Source organism: Lithobates pipiens, unplaced genomic scaffold, assembly GCF_037356315.1.
Source record: "Lithobates pipiens isolate NorthernLeopardFrog02 unplaced genomic scaffold, aLitPip1_a1.2 Scaffold_19, whole genome shotgun sequence".
In the NCBI taxonomy this organism is placed as follows: domain Eukaryota; kingdom Metazoa; phylum Chordata; class Amphibia; order Anura; family Ranidae; genus Lithobates; species Lithobates pipiens.
The window spans coordinates 539,266,528-539,291,642 of NW_027507764.1; the positions used below are offsets into that span (position 1 = coordinate 539,266,528).

Sequence of the window (25,115 nt, forward strand, 5' to 3'; positions counted from 1 at the left end):
TCCAAATCTCCAATAATTGCTGCCTAGGGTAATTATAAACACACTGAAAATGTCTCTCTTGGACAGCCAGTTGATTGGATGGCCCTGGCATTTGTCCAATCAGGTGTTGTTATCTGATAACACAGCCCATTTCCTTTGTAAGCCTTTTAAACTGCCCATGCAGCACATAAAAATATAAAGATCGTGTGCTTTAATTCAATTGTATAATAGATATGATATCAAAGTGCACTAAACTTGTTTGTTCCTTACAGTGCCCTAAAAGTCCTGTTCTTAAAGCAAATATTCCCTGCATATTGCCACCTAATGTTTTTATCTCCACATATTTTTCCCTAATGAACTTTGAATTGATCATTGTGGCCATCCATCACACGGAGCAATCAAAACTAGCAAGAAGATTTAAGCAGAGACTTCAGGAGACAAGGTCAACATTTGCATAACAGAGTACTTCAAATTATGGGCTCTATGGATGTTCTGTATTACTCAAGGGTTGTCTGGTTTAAGTAAAAAAAAGTTAAAGTGATTACAAACAATCACCTTGTAAAACAACCCATTCAGTTTAAAATAGAAATGAAATACAAAACATTTTTGTATACATGTAAAAAAAACGTATAAATACCTTTCCCCCCCCTTTTGTATACATGATCGCGTCCCCTCTATTCTCAGCTACATAAGAGCTGGGGGAGGAGAAGCAGCAGCACACTGAGCATTCCAGTGAATGGCTGTGCAGCTGTGCATGCCAGGACAAGTCTGATCATTTGAGGAGAGCAGACTGAGTTCCCAGGATAGCTAGAGAACTGACCATGGTGTGCTCTCCTCCTTAGTGTGGACAGTTTTTAATAGGAAAGCAAGGGGGCTAGCAGGAACTCCAGGTATTTCACACAAAGGAAGCAATACAAAGAAAACAGGATGAAACACATCGGTTGACATTTGTGGCAATTGCGCTATATGTTTATGAGACAAGTTTGTTTTTATTTGACTTCTTGTAAGTGTGAACTCCTCTCTTTTTTTTTAAATAAAAAGACCATACAGTGTTATACTATGCAGATTTTATTTTACATGTCAGATTTTATTTTACATGTCTGATTTTTACATGTCAGATTTTATTTTACATGTCTACATGTCTGATGTCATGGGATAACTTCATATTTGATATATGCTTGCTGTTCAACACAGAGTTTATCATTTGAGGAGGGATCACCTGTTTCTTATTGAAATACATCCTCTAATCATTGCCTTGTATGGATTATTTCCCTTGAGGTTTTTTTCTCAACAAATCCTGCTTGACCCACGTGCTATAGAGTGCGCGTGTCCTTCTAGTCTGGTAAGTGTGACAACCTTACTTTTTTTCTTGTGTGCACTTCATGACCAAGTGTCTACTAAGGTTTATCACTTTATTTGATTCACCACCCATGGACTTCCTTTTACACCATTATTCTATATGGTCTATTCAAGATGGACTAATATGTTATATTTAATATGTTATACTTGATTTATTATACGTTTTTCACTACAGAATTAGTTTTTTATTTTGTATACACTTTAGGTTTTAGTGAAGTGTTGGCAGCTCACTCAGATCTCTGTGCAAAATTTTCTTTTATATAAAGCACTATCTATTGCAAAAACAAAAAAGTAATACATTACAGCTCACCAATTCTTACATGCAGTGGCTGCATTTGTTTTTTATAGTTTTTTTTTTCATTTATTTTCACCTGGTGATCCAGTCAGTAAGTGAGTCATTTTTTTCAGCTTTCTTTTACAGACCAAGCTATCCAGACAAAGTAACAGTTAATGAGTTGAGACAAACTATTTACAACTGGCAGGGGTGCTTACAATGGTCAGATTGTATTTATTTATATAAAATCTTTATCCCAAAAGGAAGACACAGTGTGTTGTAGCAGATTATAAAGTATTGCCTGGATTTTAGCTTCAATTTGTCAGTCAAGTCCATCTAAATCTGCTAGTCCATCTAGCACTACCCCCCCCCCCCCCCCAAGACGGACAATGCAGCTGTCCAAATAAGAAAACAAATGCAGCCGTCGCATCTAAGGATTGGTAACCGCGATATATCATTTTTTTGTTTTTGGGTTTAATATAACCTTAAAAAAGGAATGCCCAAACTTGGAATTTCATTGTGATTAGCTAAATTAAAAGAAGACGTATAAATAGAAACACATTAATGTGTTCCCTAAAAAGTTAAAAAAATAAAACATGCCAATGGGAATTTATCAGAGGACGTGTGCATGAAGAAAACGTTTGCTTTGTTTCATTAATCTAGTTACTTTGTTTCGTTAAATTCGGTTGATTCGTTCAATTCGTATTCGGGATTCGTATTCCGAATTCATTTTATGTATTTTTCAAATTTTCTTCGAATTTACTGTTTCTAATGAATACATTTTGTATCGATCAAATCGAAAAGATTTTTTTCAATTTGAATGTGGCAAAGTTAACTAACAAAAGAAAAATCTTCGTCAAATGATTACAATGACTCTTTAACCACTTCAATACCGAGCACTTTCGTCCCTTCCTGCCCAGGAAAATGTTCAGCTTTCAGTGTTGTCGCAATTTGAATGACAATTGCGCGGTCATACAACACTGTACCCAAACATTTTTTTTATCATTTTCTTCCCACAAATAGAGATTTATTTTGGTGGTATTTGATCACCACTGGGGTTTTAATTTTTTGCTAAACAAACTAAAAAAGGCCAACATTTTTGAAATATATTTTTTCTTTGTTTCTGTTATACAATGTTGTTTTCTCCTTCACTGGTGGGCGGTACTGATGGTCACTGATGAGGCGGCACTGATGAGTTGGCACTGATGGGCACTGATGAGGAGGCACTAATATGTAGAATTGATGGGCACTGATAGGTGGCATTGGTATGCAGCACTGATAGGCACTGAAAGACAGCACTGATATGTGGCACTGATGGACACGGATATATGGCACTGATGGGCACTGACAGGTGGCACTGGTGGGCACTGACAGGTGGAACTGATGGACACTAATATATGGCACTGATGGGCAGCACTGATGATGAGGTACTGACAGGTTTTCCTAAAGGGACACTGATTGGCACAGTGATGGGCACTGATTGCCACTGTTGTGGGCATTGATTGGCACTGTTGTGGGCACTGACAGGCGTTTCTGATGGGGCACTGGCTAGCAGCTAAAGGGCACTGTTTAAAGGGCACTGTTTGTGGCACATCTGATGGGGCTGTGCTGATAATCAATGTGCTGATTATCAGCACAGACCCCCCCCCCCCCCTCTGACAGGGAGAGCTGCTGATCGTCTCTCCCTGTCAGCGCAAACTGAGGAAAGCCATTTACTGGCACTTACTGGTTCATGTTGTGATCAGCTGTGATTGGTCACAGCTGATCACGTGGTAAAGAGCCTCCGTCAGATGCTTCTTACTACGATCAAAGATGCAGTGTGGCAGAGTGACACACAGCACCACTGATCTCTGCACTCCACGCCCCCCGCAAGCGTGTGCCAGCATGTTATCCTGCTGCACCTCATATGATGCTCAGCCTGCCTGGATAACTGAACCACCGCCCGGCCATCATTTTGCTATAGGGAAGTGATTAAATCACTTTGGCTTAATAAAAACAGCATTATTTTGAAATGGTACTCTAATAACACACACAGTCTTTAATTTCAGAAATATGTTTACAGTTAGAATTTGATCGAAGTTCAATGCAAAATTTATTTCACATTTTAATTAGAATTTCAGAAATTCTGACAAATTTCATTTCATTATTCGGAGCATTCAGTATATTTTGTTTAAGCTGTAATTTGTGTATTTGTATATTTCCAAATCTCCAAATAACAAAAAACTTGTCCGAATATTTATTCAAAACTAAATGAACCACACATGTCTATTTATCAGTGTTGTTTCTATGTGCAATACTATCTATACTACATACAAGTACTTTATAAGTTGTCTTTCTGTCTGTTTGGGTGCGCTGGTTCCTCCACCTAGCAAATCTAGGTATTTGGATATTTCCGACCCTCCGAATAATGAAAAACCTGTCTGAATATTTATTTGAAATGAAGTGAACTGCACATCAGTGTTGTTTATACATGCAATACTATCTATACAAGTACTTTATATGTCGTTTTTCTATCTGTTTGGGTGCGCTGGTTCCCCCGCCTAGCAAAGCTGGCTGAACTTCCTGTGTATAGGCTTGCGTGGCTGCGGCATGTTGAAGCAAATCAGAGCAGCAAGCAAAACATTCATGAAAATATTTATCAAAATAAAAACTCAACTCAATCTCTCAGCATGTATCACACTTCTCAGCTGCCAGCTACTATTACCTTAGCAACTGTACTGTTCTTTTCAAAAATTATTTAGCATAAACAAATGGTCTGTTTATAAGAGATAGTTACAGTTGTCTAGGCAAAGATAGATTTTTTTTTATAATAAAAGGTGTTTTGCTCTTTTTGGTGGAATTGGTCTTTAAAATGTGGCATCCTCCATATTTCACTAAGTACAGGTTTCCTTTAAAATATGACCAGCTTTCATATGATGATGGCACATGAGAAAATTGAAGAATAACAGATGCTGATAAAAGTCCAGGAAGACACAGATGGTGGTCCTAATGTGGTATAAAAGTTGTGTGCCTCACACCAGAATCTTCAAGCTGTGCGTCACACTCCCCTTAAGCCGCGTACACACGGGCGGACTGTCTGGCCAACTAAGTCCGTCAGACAATCCGACGGACAGTCCGTCCTACTTTTGAATGAATGGACTTGACCACACACGATGAACAAACAGTCCGTTGAAAGCTTGCGCGATGACGTGTACAGCACGTACGACGGGACTAGAAATAGGACGTCCAATACACAGCAATGCAACCTTCCGCCGCGTAAATCCTTTCTGAGCATGCGCCATACTTAGTCCGTCCAACTAGCCTACTCACGAGCGGACTGTCCGCTGAAACCAAAGTTGGACGGACAATATTACGGAAATTCCGAAATACTTAGTCCGCCAGACTGCACGCTGAAAAAGTCAGCTGAAGCCCACACACGAGCGGACTGTCCGCTGAAATGTGTTTCGGCGGACTAAGTTGGACAGACAGTCCGCCCGTGTGTACGCGGCTTTAGGGGTTCTCACTCACCAGAAAGAATGAACATACTGTATCAATCATGCTTTGATATGTTAACCACGGCTGTCTTCCACGTCATGGAGGGTGTCAGAGCTTGTGCTATGGCACAGGACCCCCGAGACTCACAAAACTTAGGAAGACAGCGTCCACTGCTTACTTCCGGTTGTCTCTTCATGGCCACGGAATGCAAACATCACTTCTGGTCGCAGTAAGGTCACACCCTGATGGTAGGTTTGAAATTGCAGGAAATATTTCCATTTTTTAAGTTCAAACAGAGCACACTCTCTCCCAGATTCTCTTCTGAGTCTCAGGCCAGAGCTCAGAAGGATTCTGTTGTGAGGCGCACATCTTTTATACCACATTAGGACCACCATCTGTGTCTTTCTGGACTTTTATCACCATCTGTCATACTTCAATTTTCTCATGTGCCATCCCCATATGAAAGCTGGTCATAATAAGCAAGGACAGTAGAGCCGCTTTAGTAATCAGAGGTACCTTTGGAGTACCTGTGGACAATTTACTATATTGTATGGATTGTTTTGCATTTTGAGCTTTAAGCGGCAGCTGACTGTCAGGGCCCTATCTGCACTGAACGGGCCGTTGGGCAACCCAGGCATCGGCGCATGTGTGTGCACCGATGCGTGCCTCAGGTGCACAAGCGTGCGTGGCGGGCACGTGTGTGTGCGCATTGGTGCTGTTTGGCGCCAGAGGCCCTATTTAAGGATGTCAGCTGCACTTATGTGGTGGTGTTTGGCTGCAGCTCTGTACCCAAGATTCTGTTACCTGCCTGTTTGATTTGTGATTCCTGACCCGGCTTCTGTCTGACCTCGCTGACCTCTCCAACCCTGATCCTGGCCTGCCTGACCCTGTTTATGGACTTTGCTTGATTACCTGAACCTCTGCCTGCCTTTGACCTTGCTTTACCTACTGTATCTGCCTGTCTGCCAACCCATTGTGACCCCGCCTGCCTGACCATCCCTCTGTTGCTCCGAGTGTGCTGTGTTCTATCCAGGTCCTGTTGCAGCTGTCTCAGTGTCCGCTGGCTTCCCGTTGCTGATCCACAGTCATCTCTGCCATCTCCTGCAGCTCCTGCTATCCTGAGGATAATCACTTCACTCCGCACCAGCCGCTGCAACCTGCTCAGACACTCCCACCCCGCTGTGCTCACGGGACCACTGTCTCCATTCTAGTGGGCCCTGAACCAGACCCATAAGAGAGGTCTTCTCCTGCCAAGTCAGGCTCACCACCGGGTACCTTACATTGACACTTTGAATCACTGTGAAAGATTGAATCACTGTGATTACTGAATTGTCTATATTTATAAGATCTAATATTTCCATAGCTCCGAGATAGTGGAAGAAGGCCTAGGTTTTCACTGTATTGTGACATTCCTTAAAATATATTGAGAAACAGTTGTTACGCTATAATGCCTTCCAAGTTAGGAACTAAGTTGTATAGTTCTTTATATTCTGCAAAGCAATGTGCACGATGCAGGTGCTATATAATTACTGGAAATAAATTATTATTATTATTCATTGGATTATATATTAGAATATAATGTGTTCTTTTACAAATGTCCTAATGTTTCATCATTGTTCAATTTAAGTTTGTGTTGTCTTGATTTAGAAGCTAATGGAATAATTTGTACAAGGGGACAGGTGTGTCTCTAGAGATTTGCAAACATTCAGAGCAGCATTTGAACTATTAGTTTGTTTTGTATTTGTATACCATTGGTGGGAGCACAGTTAAGCAGCGCTCATAATCCAAAGAGTAACACTAAAATTATATAACAACCCAAGTATGAAAAGCATTGTCATTGTCAGATAATTAACAATAGTGATTTTCTTTCCTAGCATCATTAATTAATCATTGGAGATTATGTATTGTTAGAAATGCAAGCTGCTTCATTAAATTCATACTTAAAGTACCCAGATGTTTTCCTACATACATAATGACATCCTAAAATTCTATTACTATGCAAAAAAATGCATAACACTTAATCACATTTCTATTGATTCTCTACATACATTTTGAATGCTTGGATGCCTAGGATAATATGTTAATATATTAGTACCCTCACTCCACTGTTGTTTACATGTCTCTTCAGATTGGCAGCCATCTGAACAGAACGGTGATCAGAATATATATAATAAATTATATATATTATTTTTCTATTGAGTCTTGATAGATTATTTAATAACCACTTTGTTGTTTTGAGTTGCTAGCCTTTAAATGCATTTGTTATATAGTAAGATCTTTTTAATGCTTACAAAAATGACTACATTTGGAGAAAGTTTCTCAGCCTGCATCCTTAAATATGTATCACTAACTGGCACTGCTGTATGTTCACAGTAGGAATTGCTTCAAAGCTGGCACTTACACATCCTGTGGTGAACCAAAAACAGTCTTTTATTGAACAACCATAAATCATAAAAACTTGGAAGGTTGGAAATAATAATAATAATAAAAAATATATATATATATATATTTTGTTTGCCCCTTCCTCATTTCCTGTTCCTTTGCATGTTTGTCACACTTAAGTGTTTCGGAACATCAAACCAATTTAAACAATAGTCAAGGACAACACAAGTAAACACAAAATGCAATTTATAAATTAAGGTGTTTATTATTAAAGGTGAAAAAAAATCCAAACCACCATGGCCCTGTGTGAAAAAGTGATTGCCCCCCTTGTTAAAACATACTATAACTGTGGTTGTCCACACCTGAGTTCAATTTCTCTAGCCACACCCAGGCCTGATTATTGCCACACCTGTTCACAATCAAGGCATCACTTAAATAGGAGCTGCTTGACACAGTAAGGTCCACCAGAAGATCCTTAAAAGCTACACATCATGCCGAGACCCAAAGAAATTCAGGAACAATTGAGAAAGAAAGTAATTGAGATCTATCAGTCTGAAAAGGGTTATAAAGCCATTTCCAAAGCTTTGGGAATCCAGCGAACCACAGTGAGAGCCATTATCCACAAATGGCGAAGACATGGAACAGTGGTGAACCTTCCCAGGAGTGGCCGGCCACCCAAAATTACCCCAAGAGCGCAGCGACGACTCATCCAAGAGGTCACAAAAGACCCCACAACAACGTCCAAGGAACTGCAGGCCTCACTTGCCTCAGTTAAGGTCAGCGTTCATGCCTCCACCATCAGGAAAAGACTGGGCAAAAATGGCCCGCATGGCAGAGTTCCAAGGAGAAAACCACTGCTGAGCAAAAAGAACATCAAAGCTCGTCTCAATTTCTCCACAACACATCTTGATGATCCCCAAGACTTTTGGGACAACATTCTGTGGACCGATGAGACAAAAGTGGAACTCTTTGGAAGGTGTGTGTCCAAGTATATCTGGCGTAGAAGGAACACTGCATTTCATAAAAAGAACATTATACCAACAGTAAAATATGGTGGTGGTAGTGTGATGGTCTGGGGCTGTTTTGCTGCTTCAGGACCTGGAAGACTTGCCGTGATAAAAGGAACTATGAATTCTGCTGTCTACCAAGAGATCCTGAAGGAGAATGTCCGACCATCTGTTTGTGTACTCAAGCTGAAACGAACTTGGGTTCTGCAGCAGGACAATGATCCTAAACACACCAGCAAGTCCACCACCGAATGGCTGAGGAAAAACAAAATGAAGACTTTGGAGTGGCCTAGCCAAAGTCCTGACCTGAATCCTATTGAGATGTTGTGGTATGACCTTAAAAAGGCCGTTCATGCTCGAAAACCCTCTAATGTAACTGAATTAGGACAATTCTGCAAAGATGAGTGGGCCAAAATTCCTCCAGGACGCTGTAAAAGCCTCATTGCACGTTATCGCAAACGCTTGGTTGCAGTTGTTGCTGCTAAGGGTGGCCCAACCAGTTATTAGGTTTAGGGGGCAATCACTTTTTCACACAGGGCCATGATGGTTTGGATTTTTTTCACCTTTAATAATAAACACCTTCATTTACAAATTGCATTTTGTGTTGTCCTTGACTATTGTTTAAATTGGTTTGATGTTCCGAAACACTTAAGTGTGACAAACATGCAAAGGAACAGGAAATGAGGAAGAGGGCAAACACTTTTTCACACCACTGTACACACACACACACACTATATTTACAAAAGCAATGGTACACCCGCCTTTACATGCACATGAACATGAATGGCATCCCAGTCCTACTCTGTAGGGTTCAATATTGAGTTGGCCCACCCTTCGCAGCTATAACAGATTCAACACTTCTGGGAAGGCTGTCCATAAGAACACTGTTCTAATTAGCAACAACGATCTTGCTTCCTGAGGGGAATTCCTCTATTAGTTACTAGTGATCATCTTGACAGCTGTAATATTTTGGATTTCCCATCACATGAAAGAGAGGGGTATCTACCACTTGGGGACATAGACAGTTCTAAAAAACCTGGCAGAGAATTTACCCTTCCTTACCCTATCCAAGAGTAAATAAAATATTTTTTACTATACCTCCACCTTACACTATATAATATATAACTTATATTTCCAAAAGTATTGGTACACCTGCCTTTACACACACATAAACTTTAATGGAAGGCCAGTCTTAGTTTGTAGGGTTCAATATTGAGTTGGTCCACCCTTTGAAGTTATACCAGCTTCAATTCTTCTGGGAAGGCTGTCCACAAGGTTTAGTAGTGTGTCTATGGGAATGTTTGACCATTCTTCCAGAGGTGCATTTGTGAGCTCAGGCACTGATTTGGATGAGAAGGCCTGGCTCGCAAGTCTCTGCTCTAAGTCATCTCAAAAGTGTTCCATCAGGTTGAGGTCAGGACTCGCTCATCCATGTCTTTATGGACCTTGCTTTGTGCACTGGTGCACAGTCATGTTGGAAAAGGAAGGGACCCTCCCCAAACTGTTCCCACAATATTGGGAGCATGAAATTATCCAAAATGTCTTGCTATGCTGACACATTAAGAGTTCTCTTCACTTGAAATAAGGAGCCAAGCCCAACTCCTGAAAAACAACCCCACACCATAATCATCCCTCCACCAAATGATTTGGACCAGTGCACAAAAGAATGTCCATAAAGACATAGATGAGAAAATTTGGGGTGGAGGAAGTTGACTGGCCTGCACTGTGCAGTGGAGACTGTGAGCCAGGTCATCTTGTCTAGCATCAGTGCCTGACCTCACAAATGTGCTTCTGGAAGAATGGTCAAACATGCCCATAGACACACTCCTAAATAATAATGTTATACAGTGGTTTGAGTTATTATCTACTACTATAATTTATTTTTAGTTTATTTTGTGTGCACAAAAGCATTATGGTTTTTAATGTCATCACTTACGCCCTGTCACTGCCAAGGGGTATTCAAACTGTAAGGCAGCCCATAGATGATTTTAATTTATTTTCTTTCCACCACGGGTGGAAGGAAGGAAAATCACAGTCATTGTTAATGGGAAAATCCATCCCACAGGACTATTGTATTCTGCCAATGTTTGCTGCTAGAGGCTATTGCTACCGGTAGCATGTAATCACATGTAAAACAATCCAACAGGCATACCGCTGATAAGCCCTGTGTTGGTATAGGGTCAAGAATTTTTTTCTTCCCATGTGTGCCCTGTACTACTTTGACCATTCACTCCCTGCTGAACTGACCAAATTTTGATCTGTGTATAGCCAGCTTAATTTCATTGGGATAGAAACTAAGAAGTTGTTCATTGATTCTGCATTCTCCATTTTATTTTTTTAATTGGGTTTTTAGGTTTTTTAATTCTTAAATGTATTTATTTTAACCTTTTTGTCTGAGTAAATTCCTATGTTTATTCTAAGTATGTTTAAATGCACTTCTGGTTGATTAATTTACTTCTTCTGCTGAATGTTGGTTCCAAGCATCCACTAGTTTTTTGGTAAAATATTCCTTCCTAGATGTGTTTTAGGAATTTCTCCTGCTAGTTTCAGGTCATGCCCCCATGTTCCTGATCTCAGTTTCATACAGAAAGACACTGCATTTCTAACCTTTTTGTTTTTTTACACCCTATCCCATCTAAATTTAGAATCTGCAAGTTTATATGACTGTTGGACCATTCATGACAATAAATGTTTATCTCAAGCATGTTTAAATTCACCTCTGGTTGTTTAACTCACTTGCACTGATGGGAGTCTGTTCCAAGCACCCACAACTCTTTTGCTAAAAAAAATCCTATCAATTTAAATTTTTAACTTTTTTCCCGCTAGTTTGAGGTTTTGCTCCCGTGTCCCTGATCTCAGTTTCATACTGGAAAATACTGCACTTCTGAACCTTATTCACAGCCAGTCCCCTCTAAATGTGCAGTTTGAAAGTCTATATGACTATATTCATATTGGACCATATGTGATAATAAATCAAATCAAATAATAAAAATAAATTTTACTCACTTGCAGAATTGCTAAGTGGAAGGGAACATAGTTTGCTGGATTCGGTTAAACCCTTGCTGTTTTTAACACAAAGAAACATTTATATTGCCTTTTTTTTTTTTTTTAACGCATATTTTTTTCTGTGTGTATTAGACAAGATGTTGGCTTTTTCAATATAGAGGTCAAAAAAAGTTGTCACAAGTGGCAGGATTACCCACTGAACTTCATGTACTCACCTGGGGCACTGATACAGGGGGAAATGGTTTAATGCACAAGGGCAGAAGAGGTGATTGAAGTGGCGAGAAACAGATTAGCTTTAAATTGGCAAACCTACAACTGCTATTGGCAGACACATTTCTCTCTGTTCCCAGGGGAGAATAACAAGTGCTATCAACTGTGTTGCAATGGATGGCAAGCCAAGCAACTTAGCTGAGCTGAGTTTTAACTCTATAAATTATATTGACTATAAACACATATTACAGAATATTATTCTTTTTTTAATAATGATTATTTTAATAAATAATGCATTGTGAATTGATACTGACTGTATCACTTAAAATGTGTTATTATTATACTTGCAAAGTAGGTTCATCTCCTGTACTTCATTTTCAATGCATGGGGATTTAAAATAAAATACTAATCATGGTGTTTAATTTTTAAACAAGTTAGGTACAGATTGTATCTCTGTACTTGAGATATATATTTTTTACTTTAAAACAAGATGTATTCCTCTTGATTATTTAGTTTTGGGTGTTTTGTTCATATTACTATTCTTGTAATTGTATCATGCCTATGGGTATCATTGGTACTATAGGGCCAGGGTAAGCTAAGCTAAAACCCTGGTACTTTATTTATGAACACGCCATGGCATGCAAGGACATTTTTGAAGAAATATTAAAGGGGAACTGAAGGTATACATATTCCATATTGATTTAACATGGGTGGTTTAGTGGCACATTATCAAATTACAAAGAGCATTTTTAAAGTGGTTCTGCACCTTTAAAAAAATATATTAAAAGCCAGCAGCTACAAATATTGCAGCTGCTGACTTTTAATAAATTGACACTTACCTGTCACAGGGTCCATCGATGTCGGCGGCAGATGACGAGCAATCGCTCGTCTCTCTGCTTCCCCCGCCGCCATCCTCTGTCAGGGAATCGGGAAGTGAAGCATTGCGGCTTTACTGCCCGGTTCCCTACTGCGCATGCGCGAGTTGTGCAGCGCGTCTCTGCTGGTCCCTGCTGTGTCCTGGGAACTGTGTGTTTCCCAGAACACAACGGGGGCGGGGCATCTGTGGGGGTCTGCGGCGGACTTGTTCTGGAAGTGGGTGCAGATACCTGGATTATCCAGGTAACTGCACCCCCTCCCCCCTGAAAGGTGCCGATTGTGGCACCGGGGGGGGGGAGGGATCAAATGAGCGGAACTTCCACTTCAGGGTGGAGGACCATTTTAATCCAATGGTCATACCACCTGTGGTTCTACACTGACATTGTGGTTACATCTCACATTGTGCTTATTCAAAACCATGACCCCTCGTTCACCCAGCTACAAGTAAGTAACCTGGCACAGTCTTCAAGTTTTAGGGTATCAGATAATATCGTTCAATTCATACAGCCAATTGCCCAACTGGTTATTTAAAAGAAACAAAGGTACAATAGTCTTTAAAACCTTGTAATCAAAAGTAGGAATCTGCATATAATGTGACAATAGGACATTTATTTTTCTGTGTATATAGAGTTTGTCGACTCTTCAAATTCCCTTAATCATTTTAAGGTCATCGCAGAGGACAAAGGGGCACTCTTTTCGTCTAGCAGAAAAAAAAGATTTCATCTCCAAACACGGAAAGGTTTCTTCACGGGAAGAGCTGTGGAAATGTGGAATAGACTCCCTCCAGAGGTGGTTCTGTAAGCTCAGTAGATTGCTTTAAAAAAAATACCTGTATTCTTTCCTAAATGTACATAATACTGTATAACAGGGTACTAACATTTATATGTAAAATTGATCCGGAAGGGATTTTTTTTTCCCCTGCTGTAGAAAATTGAAGCATGCTTTGCTGGTTTTTTTGTCTTCCTCTGGTTCAACTGTGGGTGAAGGATTGTGTATATGGGAATGCATTTTTTTTTTTTGTTGAACTAAATGGACTTGTGTATTTTTTCAACCCAACTATGTAACTAGCCTAATGCATACAGGGCTGGGATGTATATTTGTATGTGTAAAATTTCAATCTCTATGTGGTAGTTGTTGGGACCTGGATAGTGCCCTGTGTGCTTCCTCTAGTGTTGAGCAGCTGGCTGCTTATTCTGGTGACAGCTAGTAGTCACAGAACAGAAGTGTTCACTTCTATGGGCTTTGGTGACTATTTTGGAATGAGGATGCTAGCTTTCTTAGAAAATGGGTAGTTATGTCAAAGTGTATATGCATCTAAATCCATATAAACAAAAATAAAGACTCTGTAGAAATTAAGCTGAAGCATTTTAGGGTATTTCCCACATACAGTATATAGAGTACCACAAGATATATGTAGGTGAGTGATACTAGTTATCTCACCAAGACTTTTCACAAGACTCTAAAATTGAAAGATCACAGGTTACACTCATACATGATACCATAGAGTCCACCACAATTCAGGGTTGGCATTTTCAGTTTTCATTGTAATCCACACCTTTCCTGTCCTTTCTGCAGATACTGACTGGAGATCTCCTTTCCATCAAAAACCTTACTAAAGCCTGGTACACAGTATGAGTTTTTTTTTCGTTCAACCCGGCGGTTTGAACAAGAAAAACCTGTCAGCTCCGGTCAGAGCAACTGTACTAACCATTCAACGTTAGTACAGCAATTGACCCCACTGAGCTGTTGTGTTCTGCGGACCAACTCTCCAGGAGTCGGTCTGCAGCTGGTTTTCCAGCATTCTAGTAAGACATACAGACAGGCCGAAAGTCGGCTGTTTTTTTCTAACTGGCCAATGTCTTCTGATATTCAGCCCATGTGTACAGTGCTTTAATTTCCCAACAGTTGGCAATAATTCTAACAAATCTTAAAGTATAAACAAAGGCATTTTTTTTAGTTTGGATAGAGTGTAAAGGGATTAGAATGCTTATCATTTTTTTGCTGTCCAATGCCCTGGTAAAGAGATTCCCCCCTCTCTGTTTGTCTTGTTTACCATTATCATTAAAAGTGAAAGTAAAAAAATCATACATTTTGGGTTGTCCCCAGAATACTAATAGAGGGGAAATCTTCCAATGGGGACAATAGTTCGAGTGACCTAGGGGTTTTGTAGGAATTACCTCTCACTTCCTGTTTTGGCTATGGAACAGGAAGTGAAGAGAAACGGGACATAGAAAGTGAAAAAAAACTTACAGGGGTTATAACCCTCCCTTACTCTATCCAAAAAAAAACTAAAAACTAACAATGATGAAATAACTAAGTGTTAATTGATTTTGCTTGTTCTGTACCAATTACCTCCAAAACCAAAGCATTTTGTACTACCATCACCAAGATATTGAAGCTAAAGGATGCTGACTTGATGTTTGAATACTAACAATATCAATAATAATACACATAAAAATTATTATTAGGATGGTTTTGTTAACAAAAACAAAGTAAACACACTGTCAGTTCATGAAGTATCTTTAATTAAAACTCATTGGGGTTACTTATGACATAAATAAAGAGTATGCACTTAACCAAAAGAATGCTCACTTTGGAAAGTGTACTTTTACTTTAACAACAACTTTTAAGCTGTGTTAACTTCAATCTGAAAGATAAACAGGCTGTTTGCTTTGCAAGGGAACTTGCACTTTGCAAGGTATTTTGCCCCAGAACTTAGTAAATGTGGTGAAATATTGCTTTTAAAAAAAAGATCAAATCACGTGCAAGGAAATTGTAACACTGTACCCAAATTCAATTTTTATCATTTTGAGACAGATAAAGCTTTTTTGGTGGTGTTTAAGCACCACAGGGTATTTTAAACAAACGAAAAAAGAATAACATTAAAAAAAAACATTTTCTTAGGTGCCGTTATAAAATTTTGCAAATAAGTAGTTTTTCTTATTCTCTGATGTATGCTAATAAGGCTTCACTGATGGGCACTAATAAGTCTGCACTGATGAGGCAGCACTGATGTGCACTAATCAGCTGCACTGATGGGCACTGATGAGGCTGCACTGATGGGCACTGATGAGGCGGCTCTGATGGGCACTTATAAGCTACACTGTTGGGCACTGATGGGCACTGATAGGCAGAATTGATGGGCACTGATAAACTGCACTTATAGGCACAGATTGGCAATGATGGGGCTGCACGGATGGGCACTGATGATGTTGTACTGATGAGGTGGCACTGGTGGGCACTGATAGGGTAGCAATGATGGGTACAGATAAGCTGCATTGATGAGCTCTGATGAGGTGGCACTGATGGGCATTGATGATGCTGCACTGATGAGGCAGCACTGATAGTCACTGATAGGCAGCACTGATGGGCACTGATAGAGAGCACGAATGGACCCAGATAGGTGGCACTAATGGGCACTGATGGGGCTGCACTGATAATCAGGACACAACAGTGTGCTGACAGCCTTGTCATTTATCAAACACGCCCACTGCACCCCCCTGGGGTGTGCATCACACATACTCTGTGACCGCTGTGTTGTTAGGACAATCACAGCTGATCACAAGGTAAAGGGCAGCTGTGATTGGCCCTTTATAATGATCAGTGATCATCTGTGTCCTAACAATACAGTGGTCACAGAGCATGCGTGATGCACACCCCAGAGGGGTGAAGTGGGCGTTATTCTGGGAGAACGTCCATGGATGTCCTCCCAAAACTATGGTCTGTTTCCGCCTTTCAGATAAAGCATTGTAATGAGGTGGTTAAACATATTGGGTTACTAAAACTCGAGAGTGAAAAATATGGTGCAGCTGTGCATGGTAGCCAATCAGCCTCTAATTTCAACTTGTTCAATTAAGCTTTGGTGGAGACAAGAAAAGCCAACAGCTGAGATGTGATTATGGAGTGTGGAGCCTGATCTCGCCTAACATGTCATGTGACATATCAATTATATAATATGCCTTTAATGTAGTAATGTCTTCATTTTACAGTAGTATATGCACTGCGGGGAGGAGAACAGTAGAGTAACTGGTTAGACCTTGATCTTCTCATTGGTAAAATTATTAATAATTAGTAAAATACCTTCAGATTCATCCATTTAGATTGTCCTAAATACTTCCTTATAGAGACGCATGCAATTTAAAAAAGCAAAGCAATCTTGATACATGAGGTATATGGTGACCTGCAATTTGGACAGACATTCATGCATGTATGTAGTAGAGAAAAAAAAATCCCAATTTGCTGTTTTGTCTTGTTTTCACATACGGTAGATTTGTTATAATGGCATCCATGTGTGACATCTTACCTTTATAGTTCACCTTAAAACCAATTGAGCCAATGCTGTCATCAGTTTGTAGATGAAGCCACATCTGATTAGTCATGCTTACTATCAGGTCTGGAACAAAACTTCCTGTTAACCTATCGATAAAGAAAAATAAGGATAATATCTTTATGTGTCACATTTTATGAACATTCAGTATTTTGTTACAAAACTGGTGTCAAATGGGTTTAAAAGATCACGTGTTCAATTGCTATAGATTTCTTTACTCTCCATGGTAACAATATCCATGGGATTTCTATGCAGAGTCGCCTACACAATAAATCAATGAAAATCACTTTCTGTCTGTGGATTTCTTTGTTTTGTTTTTAGCACCTTCAGCCAACACGGTACAGAATGTTTGTGCTGGAAAATAAAGATCTGTACTAAGTTGCTCCTGCTAGCAACATGCCCTTAGAAGACACTACTTGGACAGTAGTGCTGCTGCTAATTAAAAACGGGTTTTAAAATTTATTTGCTGAATGAACATAGCAAGTGAGTTTGATTATACACTTTTATAGGAAGAACTGGTACAACTGGTACAACTAATTAAAATCTGGTTCAATTCTCAATCTTTAATCATCAATGCAACATTGAGTACTCCCCTGATATTATTTAAAAACATTCCTAATATCATTCTTACCTATTTAGTAAATTTAAAAATGTTCTTGTGAATGTCTGCATGTGATTCTGCAGCTCAAATCTTGGGCAGCGGGGCTTATCATATGCTGCTACTTAACCGGTTCCCGACCGGCGTACGCCGATGTACGTCGGCAGAATGGCACGGGCAGGCATATTGGCGTACAGGTACGTCCAATCTTTATTGCCGCCCTGCCCTGCTCGCGTGCCGGTCGGGACCCCCGTGAGTCTCACGGGTGGATGAACTGAGAGATGCCATTGTAAACAGCATTTCCCCATTCTGCCTAGCAACTAGTGACGCTGATCTCTGCTCCATGTGATTGGAGCAGAGATCAGTGTTCACTAAATGAAAGCCCAACCCCCCACAGTTAGTAACACACCCCTAGGAACACTTAACCCCTACACTGCCACCCACTGGTTAACCCCTTCACTGCCAGTGTCATTTACATAGGAATCACTGCATTTATATAGCAGTGATTGCTGTATAAATGACAATGGTCCCAAAAATGTGTCAAAAATGTCCGATGTGTCCGCCATAATGTCACAGTCACAATAAAAATCGCTGATCACCGCCATTACTACTAAAAAAAAATTATTAATAAAAATGCCATAAAACTATCCCCTATTTTGTAAACGCTATAACTTTTGCGCAAACCAATCAATAATCGCTTATTGCAATTTTTTTTACCATAAAAATATGTAGAAGAATACGTATCAGCCTAAACTGAGGGAAAAAATATGTTTTTATATATTTTTGGGGGATATTTATTATAACAAAAAGTAAAAAATAATACATTTTTTTCAAAATTGTTGCTCTATTTTTGTTTATAGCACAAAAAATAAAAACCACAGGGGTGGTCAAATACCACCAAAAGAAATCTCTATTTGTGGGAAAAAAAGGACACCAATTTTGTTTGGGAGCCACGTTGCACGACCGCGCAATTGTCAGTTAAAGCGACGCAGTGCCGAATCGCAAAAAGTGGTCTGGTCTTTGACCAGCAAAATGGTCCGGGGCTGAAGTGGTTAATTTATTTGCATTGTTTTCGGTGACTGGCATGGTAGCGGGAGTAGAACACAGATATGGGGTCATGGAATATAAAGTGGGCAAGCATGTGGGTAGAGTGAGAAAGGATGGTGCATTTAGTTGACAAGCTGGGTGTACTTACTCTTGCAAAACAGTTTTTGGATCTCCAACTTCTCCTCCATCTCCAATTGTCAAGGTGTCATAGCCTATTTCTAAATCAAATTCTTCAAAATTTATTTGAATAACCTGAAGATAAGAATCATAACATGTATAAGTAAAAGAAAATCTGTTCAAATGTATTTACCACAAAGTAAGCAAATAAGACACAGATTCTTGCAATTTAACAAGTTCCAAAAGCAGACAGACAAATATAAATAATATGTGCTGTTCAGTAATGAAGCCACAGGTGGATTGATCCACCATCATTTTCCAACCATACTGCTAAATATTTTAATGAGCATTAAATGCTAGGGTCAGTGTTGGAAAAACCAATGCTATTTTAAATGTTATTTAATACATTTATAACAAGCATATTATGTATTTAATGTCAGAGAAAACAGACCATCTAGACAACTATTGCTAACAATTATCCAATTCCGGTCTTCTGGATACATTCCTACAAATAAAATTTATCGGCTCATAAATAAGATGTACTTTATTAAACAAATACTTTTTTATTTCTGGCAGTCTGTTGTAGCTATTTTAACATTATTATTTTTTGTTGGTAAAAATATTAATAGTGGTCATTGGTCACAGGAGGCCATACTAAGGTCATAGGGTTCACTAAATTAAGTCCAAAAAGTCTTCATTATCTACATAATGCAGGAAAAATACCAAGCTCTGGAACAATTTCAAATATCCTGACACCAGGATTGGGGTTGATTTACTAAAGAAATATCAAATATTTACTCAGCCTAGAGTGAAACTATCACCAAAATAAAAAAGCTTAATAATGTGCTCCCTGAAAAAAAAAGATAAGGCGCATTTTGCAAACATCATTGTTTTCTTTCAGTGAAGCCACCACTTGAAGAATCCTTAGATTCTGAAACTTCAGGGACTCAGTGCTACACAAATATAGTAGGAGGTAGCAAAAAGAACAATAACGCATGGTGAGAGACTAGGAATCGAAGACTCCAGGAAGTGTCTGATTCAGATGATTTTTTCAAGCAGCTGTGGGGGGTATCACCAATAACAGAAATTAGAATTATCTTCTTTGCAGGGGGCACATTATTTATAAACACTTTTTTTTTTCTTTTTTAATCAATAGAGTAGCTTTAGTGAATAAAGAAAAGATATGCCTAATTTAATTACTCCGGCATGTGCTGAGGAAAGAACAGGATTTAAAGGAAAACTTTAGCAAATGTCAAATGTTGTATATCTTGATTTGAAAATCATAGCAGATCTGAAAATTAGTACCGGTACATTAAATTATTTAATTTGTTTTGTTAAGGAGTCAGTGCACCCAAAAATTGAATTTTAATTTTACACCTACATATTGTATAAATAGTCAGCCCCTGGCCTCTTCAATACCTTTGATACTCCAACAGCATCTTCAGCTTGTCAGATTTCCAAAATCTTTTTGTCAACCTGAGAATTTTTGATGTTCCCACCCACCTCTGCATGTTCCAAGTGTTTCTTGTTTCATTGTCTCTGACAAAAATGTTATAAAGGCATTCAAAAGAAACATCGAGACCCATAATAATGGCCACAGCAGATGTGCAGAGCCAAAAATCCAAATGCAGAGAGAGTTAACCAATATACTCCAAAGAGATACAAGAATCTGGTTGTTTTGTCACCAAAAACTAAAAAATACAAATTTTTGGGTGTATTTATGTTTATAGTTTAAATGCATGTATCATCTACACTAGGGACCCCAACCCCCGAGTCATGGACTGGTGCCAGACTGGTGTAAGTCATCACATATTGAACTACCACCCTCGTCAAGAAGAACCACAGTTCTTCTCAATGGTGCTACGAGGGGGAAGTCTGCAGTGACTTCAGCAATCTTTACCCCGACTCCAATGCGGGAACCCACCTGCACAAGTTCATCCATCCCATCCATCCTGCACCTCAGACCCTGGATCCTGCACATCCTGTAGGAATCCCACCTGTAGCAGTTCTCCATCTCATCCATGCATCACTACAGACCTTGAATCCTGCATATCTTCTCTACAGTAACTTGCATTTGTTCACAGAGTGCTTGTGAGTGTATTTTTAATTGTTTATTTCAAGTAAAACAAACTACTATACAATACTGCTCCCTGGTGCCCCTATCTTTCCTCTCTCTCTTTTGAAGGCTTTGGGCTCCCAGCCTGGACAAGGAGGTATCCTTTAGCAGTCAGTCAGTAATATTTAATATATCTACTACTACTACTACAGTCTGCAGCCCCCCACCCCCCCAGTCAATGGGGGGGTTGACTTTCACACAGCCGGTCTCTGGTGCAAGGAAGGTTGGGGACTGCTGTTCTATAGTATACAGGTTCAGTGCTCATTATTATATTTATAATGTCTCCCTCCCCACCCCCTTAGGTAGTTTATAATATATCAGAATCTCGTTTGCATTATCCAGCTTTCAGCTGTATCTTATAATGTTTACAGTACTTTCAAAAATAATGTTTTACTTGCTGTAAGTTATCTTTTTTGCATACCCGACTTCAGCACGAGGGAGAGAACTAACATAGTTCATGCTAAATTGCTTCACAGAAAAAAAAAATAGGAACATTATTTTACCAAAAAAAAAGTACATCACAGAAGCAGCTTTGAGTCATTTTGGGATTTTGTGACAAGCAGATGGTGGAAATGACCAATTTCATGTTCTTAAACATAGCTTAATGCCTGAAAGAAAGCACTAATGATACACGAGTGCAATCAATTGCACCAAGAACATTAAGAATTTGAACAATATTGTAAAAGTCATGTTTAATTTCAACCTCACTGCAAGGCTCTGTAGGCAATTTAATGAACAGTTTTTAATACCTGCTTTAATATCAAATAAAATGCTGAGAGCAATGTAGTGAAGAAATTCTTCTGGCAGAAAGTCTTTTATTTGTCCTAGTCCAGGTCTTTAACAGCTTAGACAAATGGCAAAACTTATGCATAGCCATTCATGTATGTTCTGATATCATGGTCTGAAGAGTTCAAGAGAAATGTAACACCCTACAGAACATTTGCTTTCTATAACATCCTCACAAATTGTTACATTTGATTGGTCATTATGATTGGGGCACATCTTATGCAAGTAAAAGGATATTTCAAATGAAAATGCTATAGCATTTAAACACCTTTTCTTACAGCCTCACATTACTTGGAGGACTAGGATGTTTACTCTTGCTCATAAATAATAGTGAGATTTCAGTGAAAATCAACCATATTAGTTAAAGGCTATGTTAAAATGTATTGTAGTCAACGAGGAAGGTTTTTTTTTTGTTGTTTTTAAGAATGTAATTGGCTTTTAAGGATTATGGAAGCTTCTTTCAGCTTGTTAAGGATTATAGAAGCTGCTTTCAACTATTATAGACCTGGAAAATGGCCACACATTAACCTCATTAGTTTATTTTTATTTTCTAGAGATAACAAACATATAAATAAATAAAATATAAATTGTCATTACACAAATAGCATACAAATAAAACAAGGAAAGATACAACTGCAAAGCACAATACAGTATATCAACTACACTTCACTAAAAGTGAAATCACAAACATATCTCCTCTTAACCTTACTCAGTGAAAAGTAAAAGCTGAGATGCAGACTGGTAAAATCATAAAACACGTACAGTACATTATTTTATCTGTTTTCTTATGTTTTTGTTTTAACTATTTTACATATTTTCCTATTTTATATAAAAGCTCTTTTCTGCAGACCTCTTGCTTTCAGAGCATCAAATGTGCAAAAGTGAGATTTTAGAAAATTAACAATCAAACTCTGTGCTTTAAAAGCTATTACTCTTTGTTTTTGTCAATGCACTCTCTCACATGCTGAAGAATGTATGGACTAAAATTGAAATCACATGGGACAAGCGCATAACCTTCTATTTATTAGAATTTTAGGTTGGCATGCTGTTTTTTTAGACTTGAGTGGTGTAAACCCAGTGTAATTTTTTAAAAATTCTACTCGCTGGTGTATCTAAATCCACTATAAATCGGCTATAATATGTTCAAAATTCTGCAACCAAAATCCTTACTAGGTCTGGTACATATTATCCCTATCCTGGAATCCTTGTACTGGCTACCTATCAGGTTTCACATAGTCTTTAAGATTCTCTTCTCTCACCTATAAGGCTCTTTATGGTTTGGCACCCATTATCTGCTTGAAATATTATCAGCTTACTCCCCACGTTGTAACCTCCGCTCCTCAAATTCCTTCAAATTCCACACGTGTGTCCCCTCTACTCAAATATACTCAATGGGAGATAGAGCCTTCTCCTGCTATGCTCCAAAACTCTGGGATTCAATTCCAAAGAGCATCAGAATGGCATCTTCTCTAAGCTCATTCAAATCAAATCTAAAAACTTTTTTCTTTAGATAAGGTTTCACTTCACTGTTCCTTTTTCCTTTGTTTTGTTTAATCATATATATGTTTTGTGTTTTCTTTGTAAAGCGCTTTGAGAAGCGCTTTGTTTTATCATATATGTGTTTTCTTTGTAAAGCGCTTTGAGAAGCTACCTTTAAAGTGGTTGTAAACCCTCCCTCACAACTTTGTCCCATGTAAATCAGCATACAAATCCCTAATGAACACTGCTTGTAGATATCTCCTTACTTGCTTAGTATTGTTGTAATCCTTTTTGTTCTTTAGAATTAAGTCACTGAGCATGCCCAGATCTCCCCTGATTTACGGCACACTCTCTATGTGCTTATCAGGACTTCCTATGGCACAACATTGAACTCCCAGGAGGCTGCAGAACCATTCAGAGCTTCCTCCTACACACCATGTGACATGACATGCAGTGTAAACTTGGCCATTACTGCAGTCTTATCAGCTGAAGCTGATAAGACTGACAAAGGGAAACATTAAACATTGGCACAAGTAAATACTATGAAATAAAACAAGTCAGCTATGAACAGGGAAGCAGGGTTGCCATAGAAACGTTGGATTGAGAAGGAGGCTCGGTTAACAGTGCAGGAAGTGCTCAATGTAAGGGCGGAAATACACTCCACTGTGGACTCAGAAAACAATACTTAAGATGGTGCTGCCTAACCCCTGGAAACAAGTTTTTTAAAGTTTCTTTAAACAGTAAGTAATATGCGATTTGGCCTGGATTACAGTGGCTAAAGTCTGATAATTACTTATTATAATGGACTAAATGAAAAGAAGCATCAGAGTGGGAGAGTTTACTTCCTCTTTAAAGATGCTATATGAATTAAAGTTTATTATTATTCTAAAGTAAACTATGATAATGAAATATAATATAGGCAGCCTTGTTCTTTGCATATTTCTGATGGTGGCATTGATCCCTCTAAGGTCATATGATGTTAGAATCCATAGGATATTAGAGATGTGCGTTTCCTGGAATAGTACCTCCACAGTGAAAACAAAAATTCCACAAGTGCTCATTCACACCAGTGGTTGGAGGGTGGTAAAACCCTAACAGTAGAGTTAGGCCTCTACAGCCCCCCAACTGCTACTCCCTTTAGCTTCTAAAAACAGTGACCATGGGTGTACAGATGCTGCAAACCACAATTCTTTACTTCAGGGCCACAGCAGGAATTGTTCCCCTTTTCAAGTGAATAGGGCTGCTCTGCAATCATCCCTCAACCACCTGCAATGCATGTGGTAGTGGGGGATTTGATACAATGCCTCCTTACTACCTGCTAAATGCTCTCTAAACAGCGATCTGCATTCAGATCACTCTTCATAGAGCTACGCTAGTGTAAACGAGCGCTAAGATTTCATAGTAACCTCTAACCTTTTATTTGGTATGGTCAACAAAATATTACAATAAGAATAAAGAAAACATGTATTAAAAATAATAAAGTTATACTTGCCTTGTTAGGATTTTCAGCTGTAACGACCCAGACACATTGGGCATTGCTGTCATATTGAAATGGAAAATTTGGTGACGTGAATGAGCCACTTGGACCCTGAAGGTTTGATCCACATGTTTTTACTGTAACAGAAAAATACATTTATTATACACATTTATGGTTTAATGTACTGATATATAAAAATATATAGTCCGTTCATAACTAAGCCTATTTCTGACATTTGGTGTTTGCAAGTTAAAATCCCTATTTTTTCCTAGAAAATTACTTAGAACCCCCAAACATTGTATATATTTTTTTTTAATAAGAGAATCTAGAGAATAAAATGGCGATTGTTGCAATATTTTTTCTCACACGGTATTTGTGCAGCAGTGTTTTAAACACAATTTATTGGGAAAATGGACACTTTCATCAATTAAAAAAAAGAAAAAGTATAGTTATCCCAATTTGTATAATGTGAAAGATGATGTCACGCTGAGTAAATAGATACCAAACATGTCACACTTTATAATTGCACACACTCGTGGAATGGCGACAAACTTTGGTACCTAAAAATCTCCATAGGCGGCGCTTTAAATTTTTTTACGGT

At 38.8% G+C, this 25,115-nt stretch overlaps 1 protein-coding gene across 1 annotated transcript in view; it reads right to left on the reverse strand.

Annotated features, from left to right (window-relative positions):
- CSMD3 (CUB and Sushi multiple domains 3) overlaps positions 1 to 25,115 on the reverse strand; it is a 1,166,690-nt gene that overhangs the window by 736,847 nt on the left and 404,728 nt on the right. The window contains exons 10-12 of the mRNA XM_077493847.1: positions 24,530 to 24,651; positions 18,688 to 18,791; positions 16,871 to 16,983 (exon numbers count right to left, since the gene is read on the reverse strand). Coding sequence (XP_077349973.1) covers positions 16,871 to 16,983; positions 18,688 to 18,791; positions 24,530 to 24,651 — 339 coding nt within the window. The remainder of the gene's footprint in view (positions 1 to 16,870; positions 16,984 to 18,687; positions 18,792 to 24,529; positions 24,652 to 25,115) is intronic.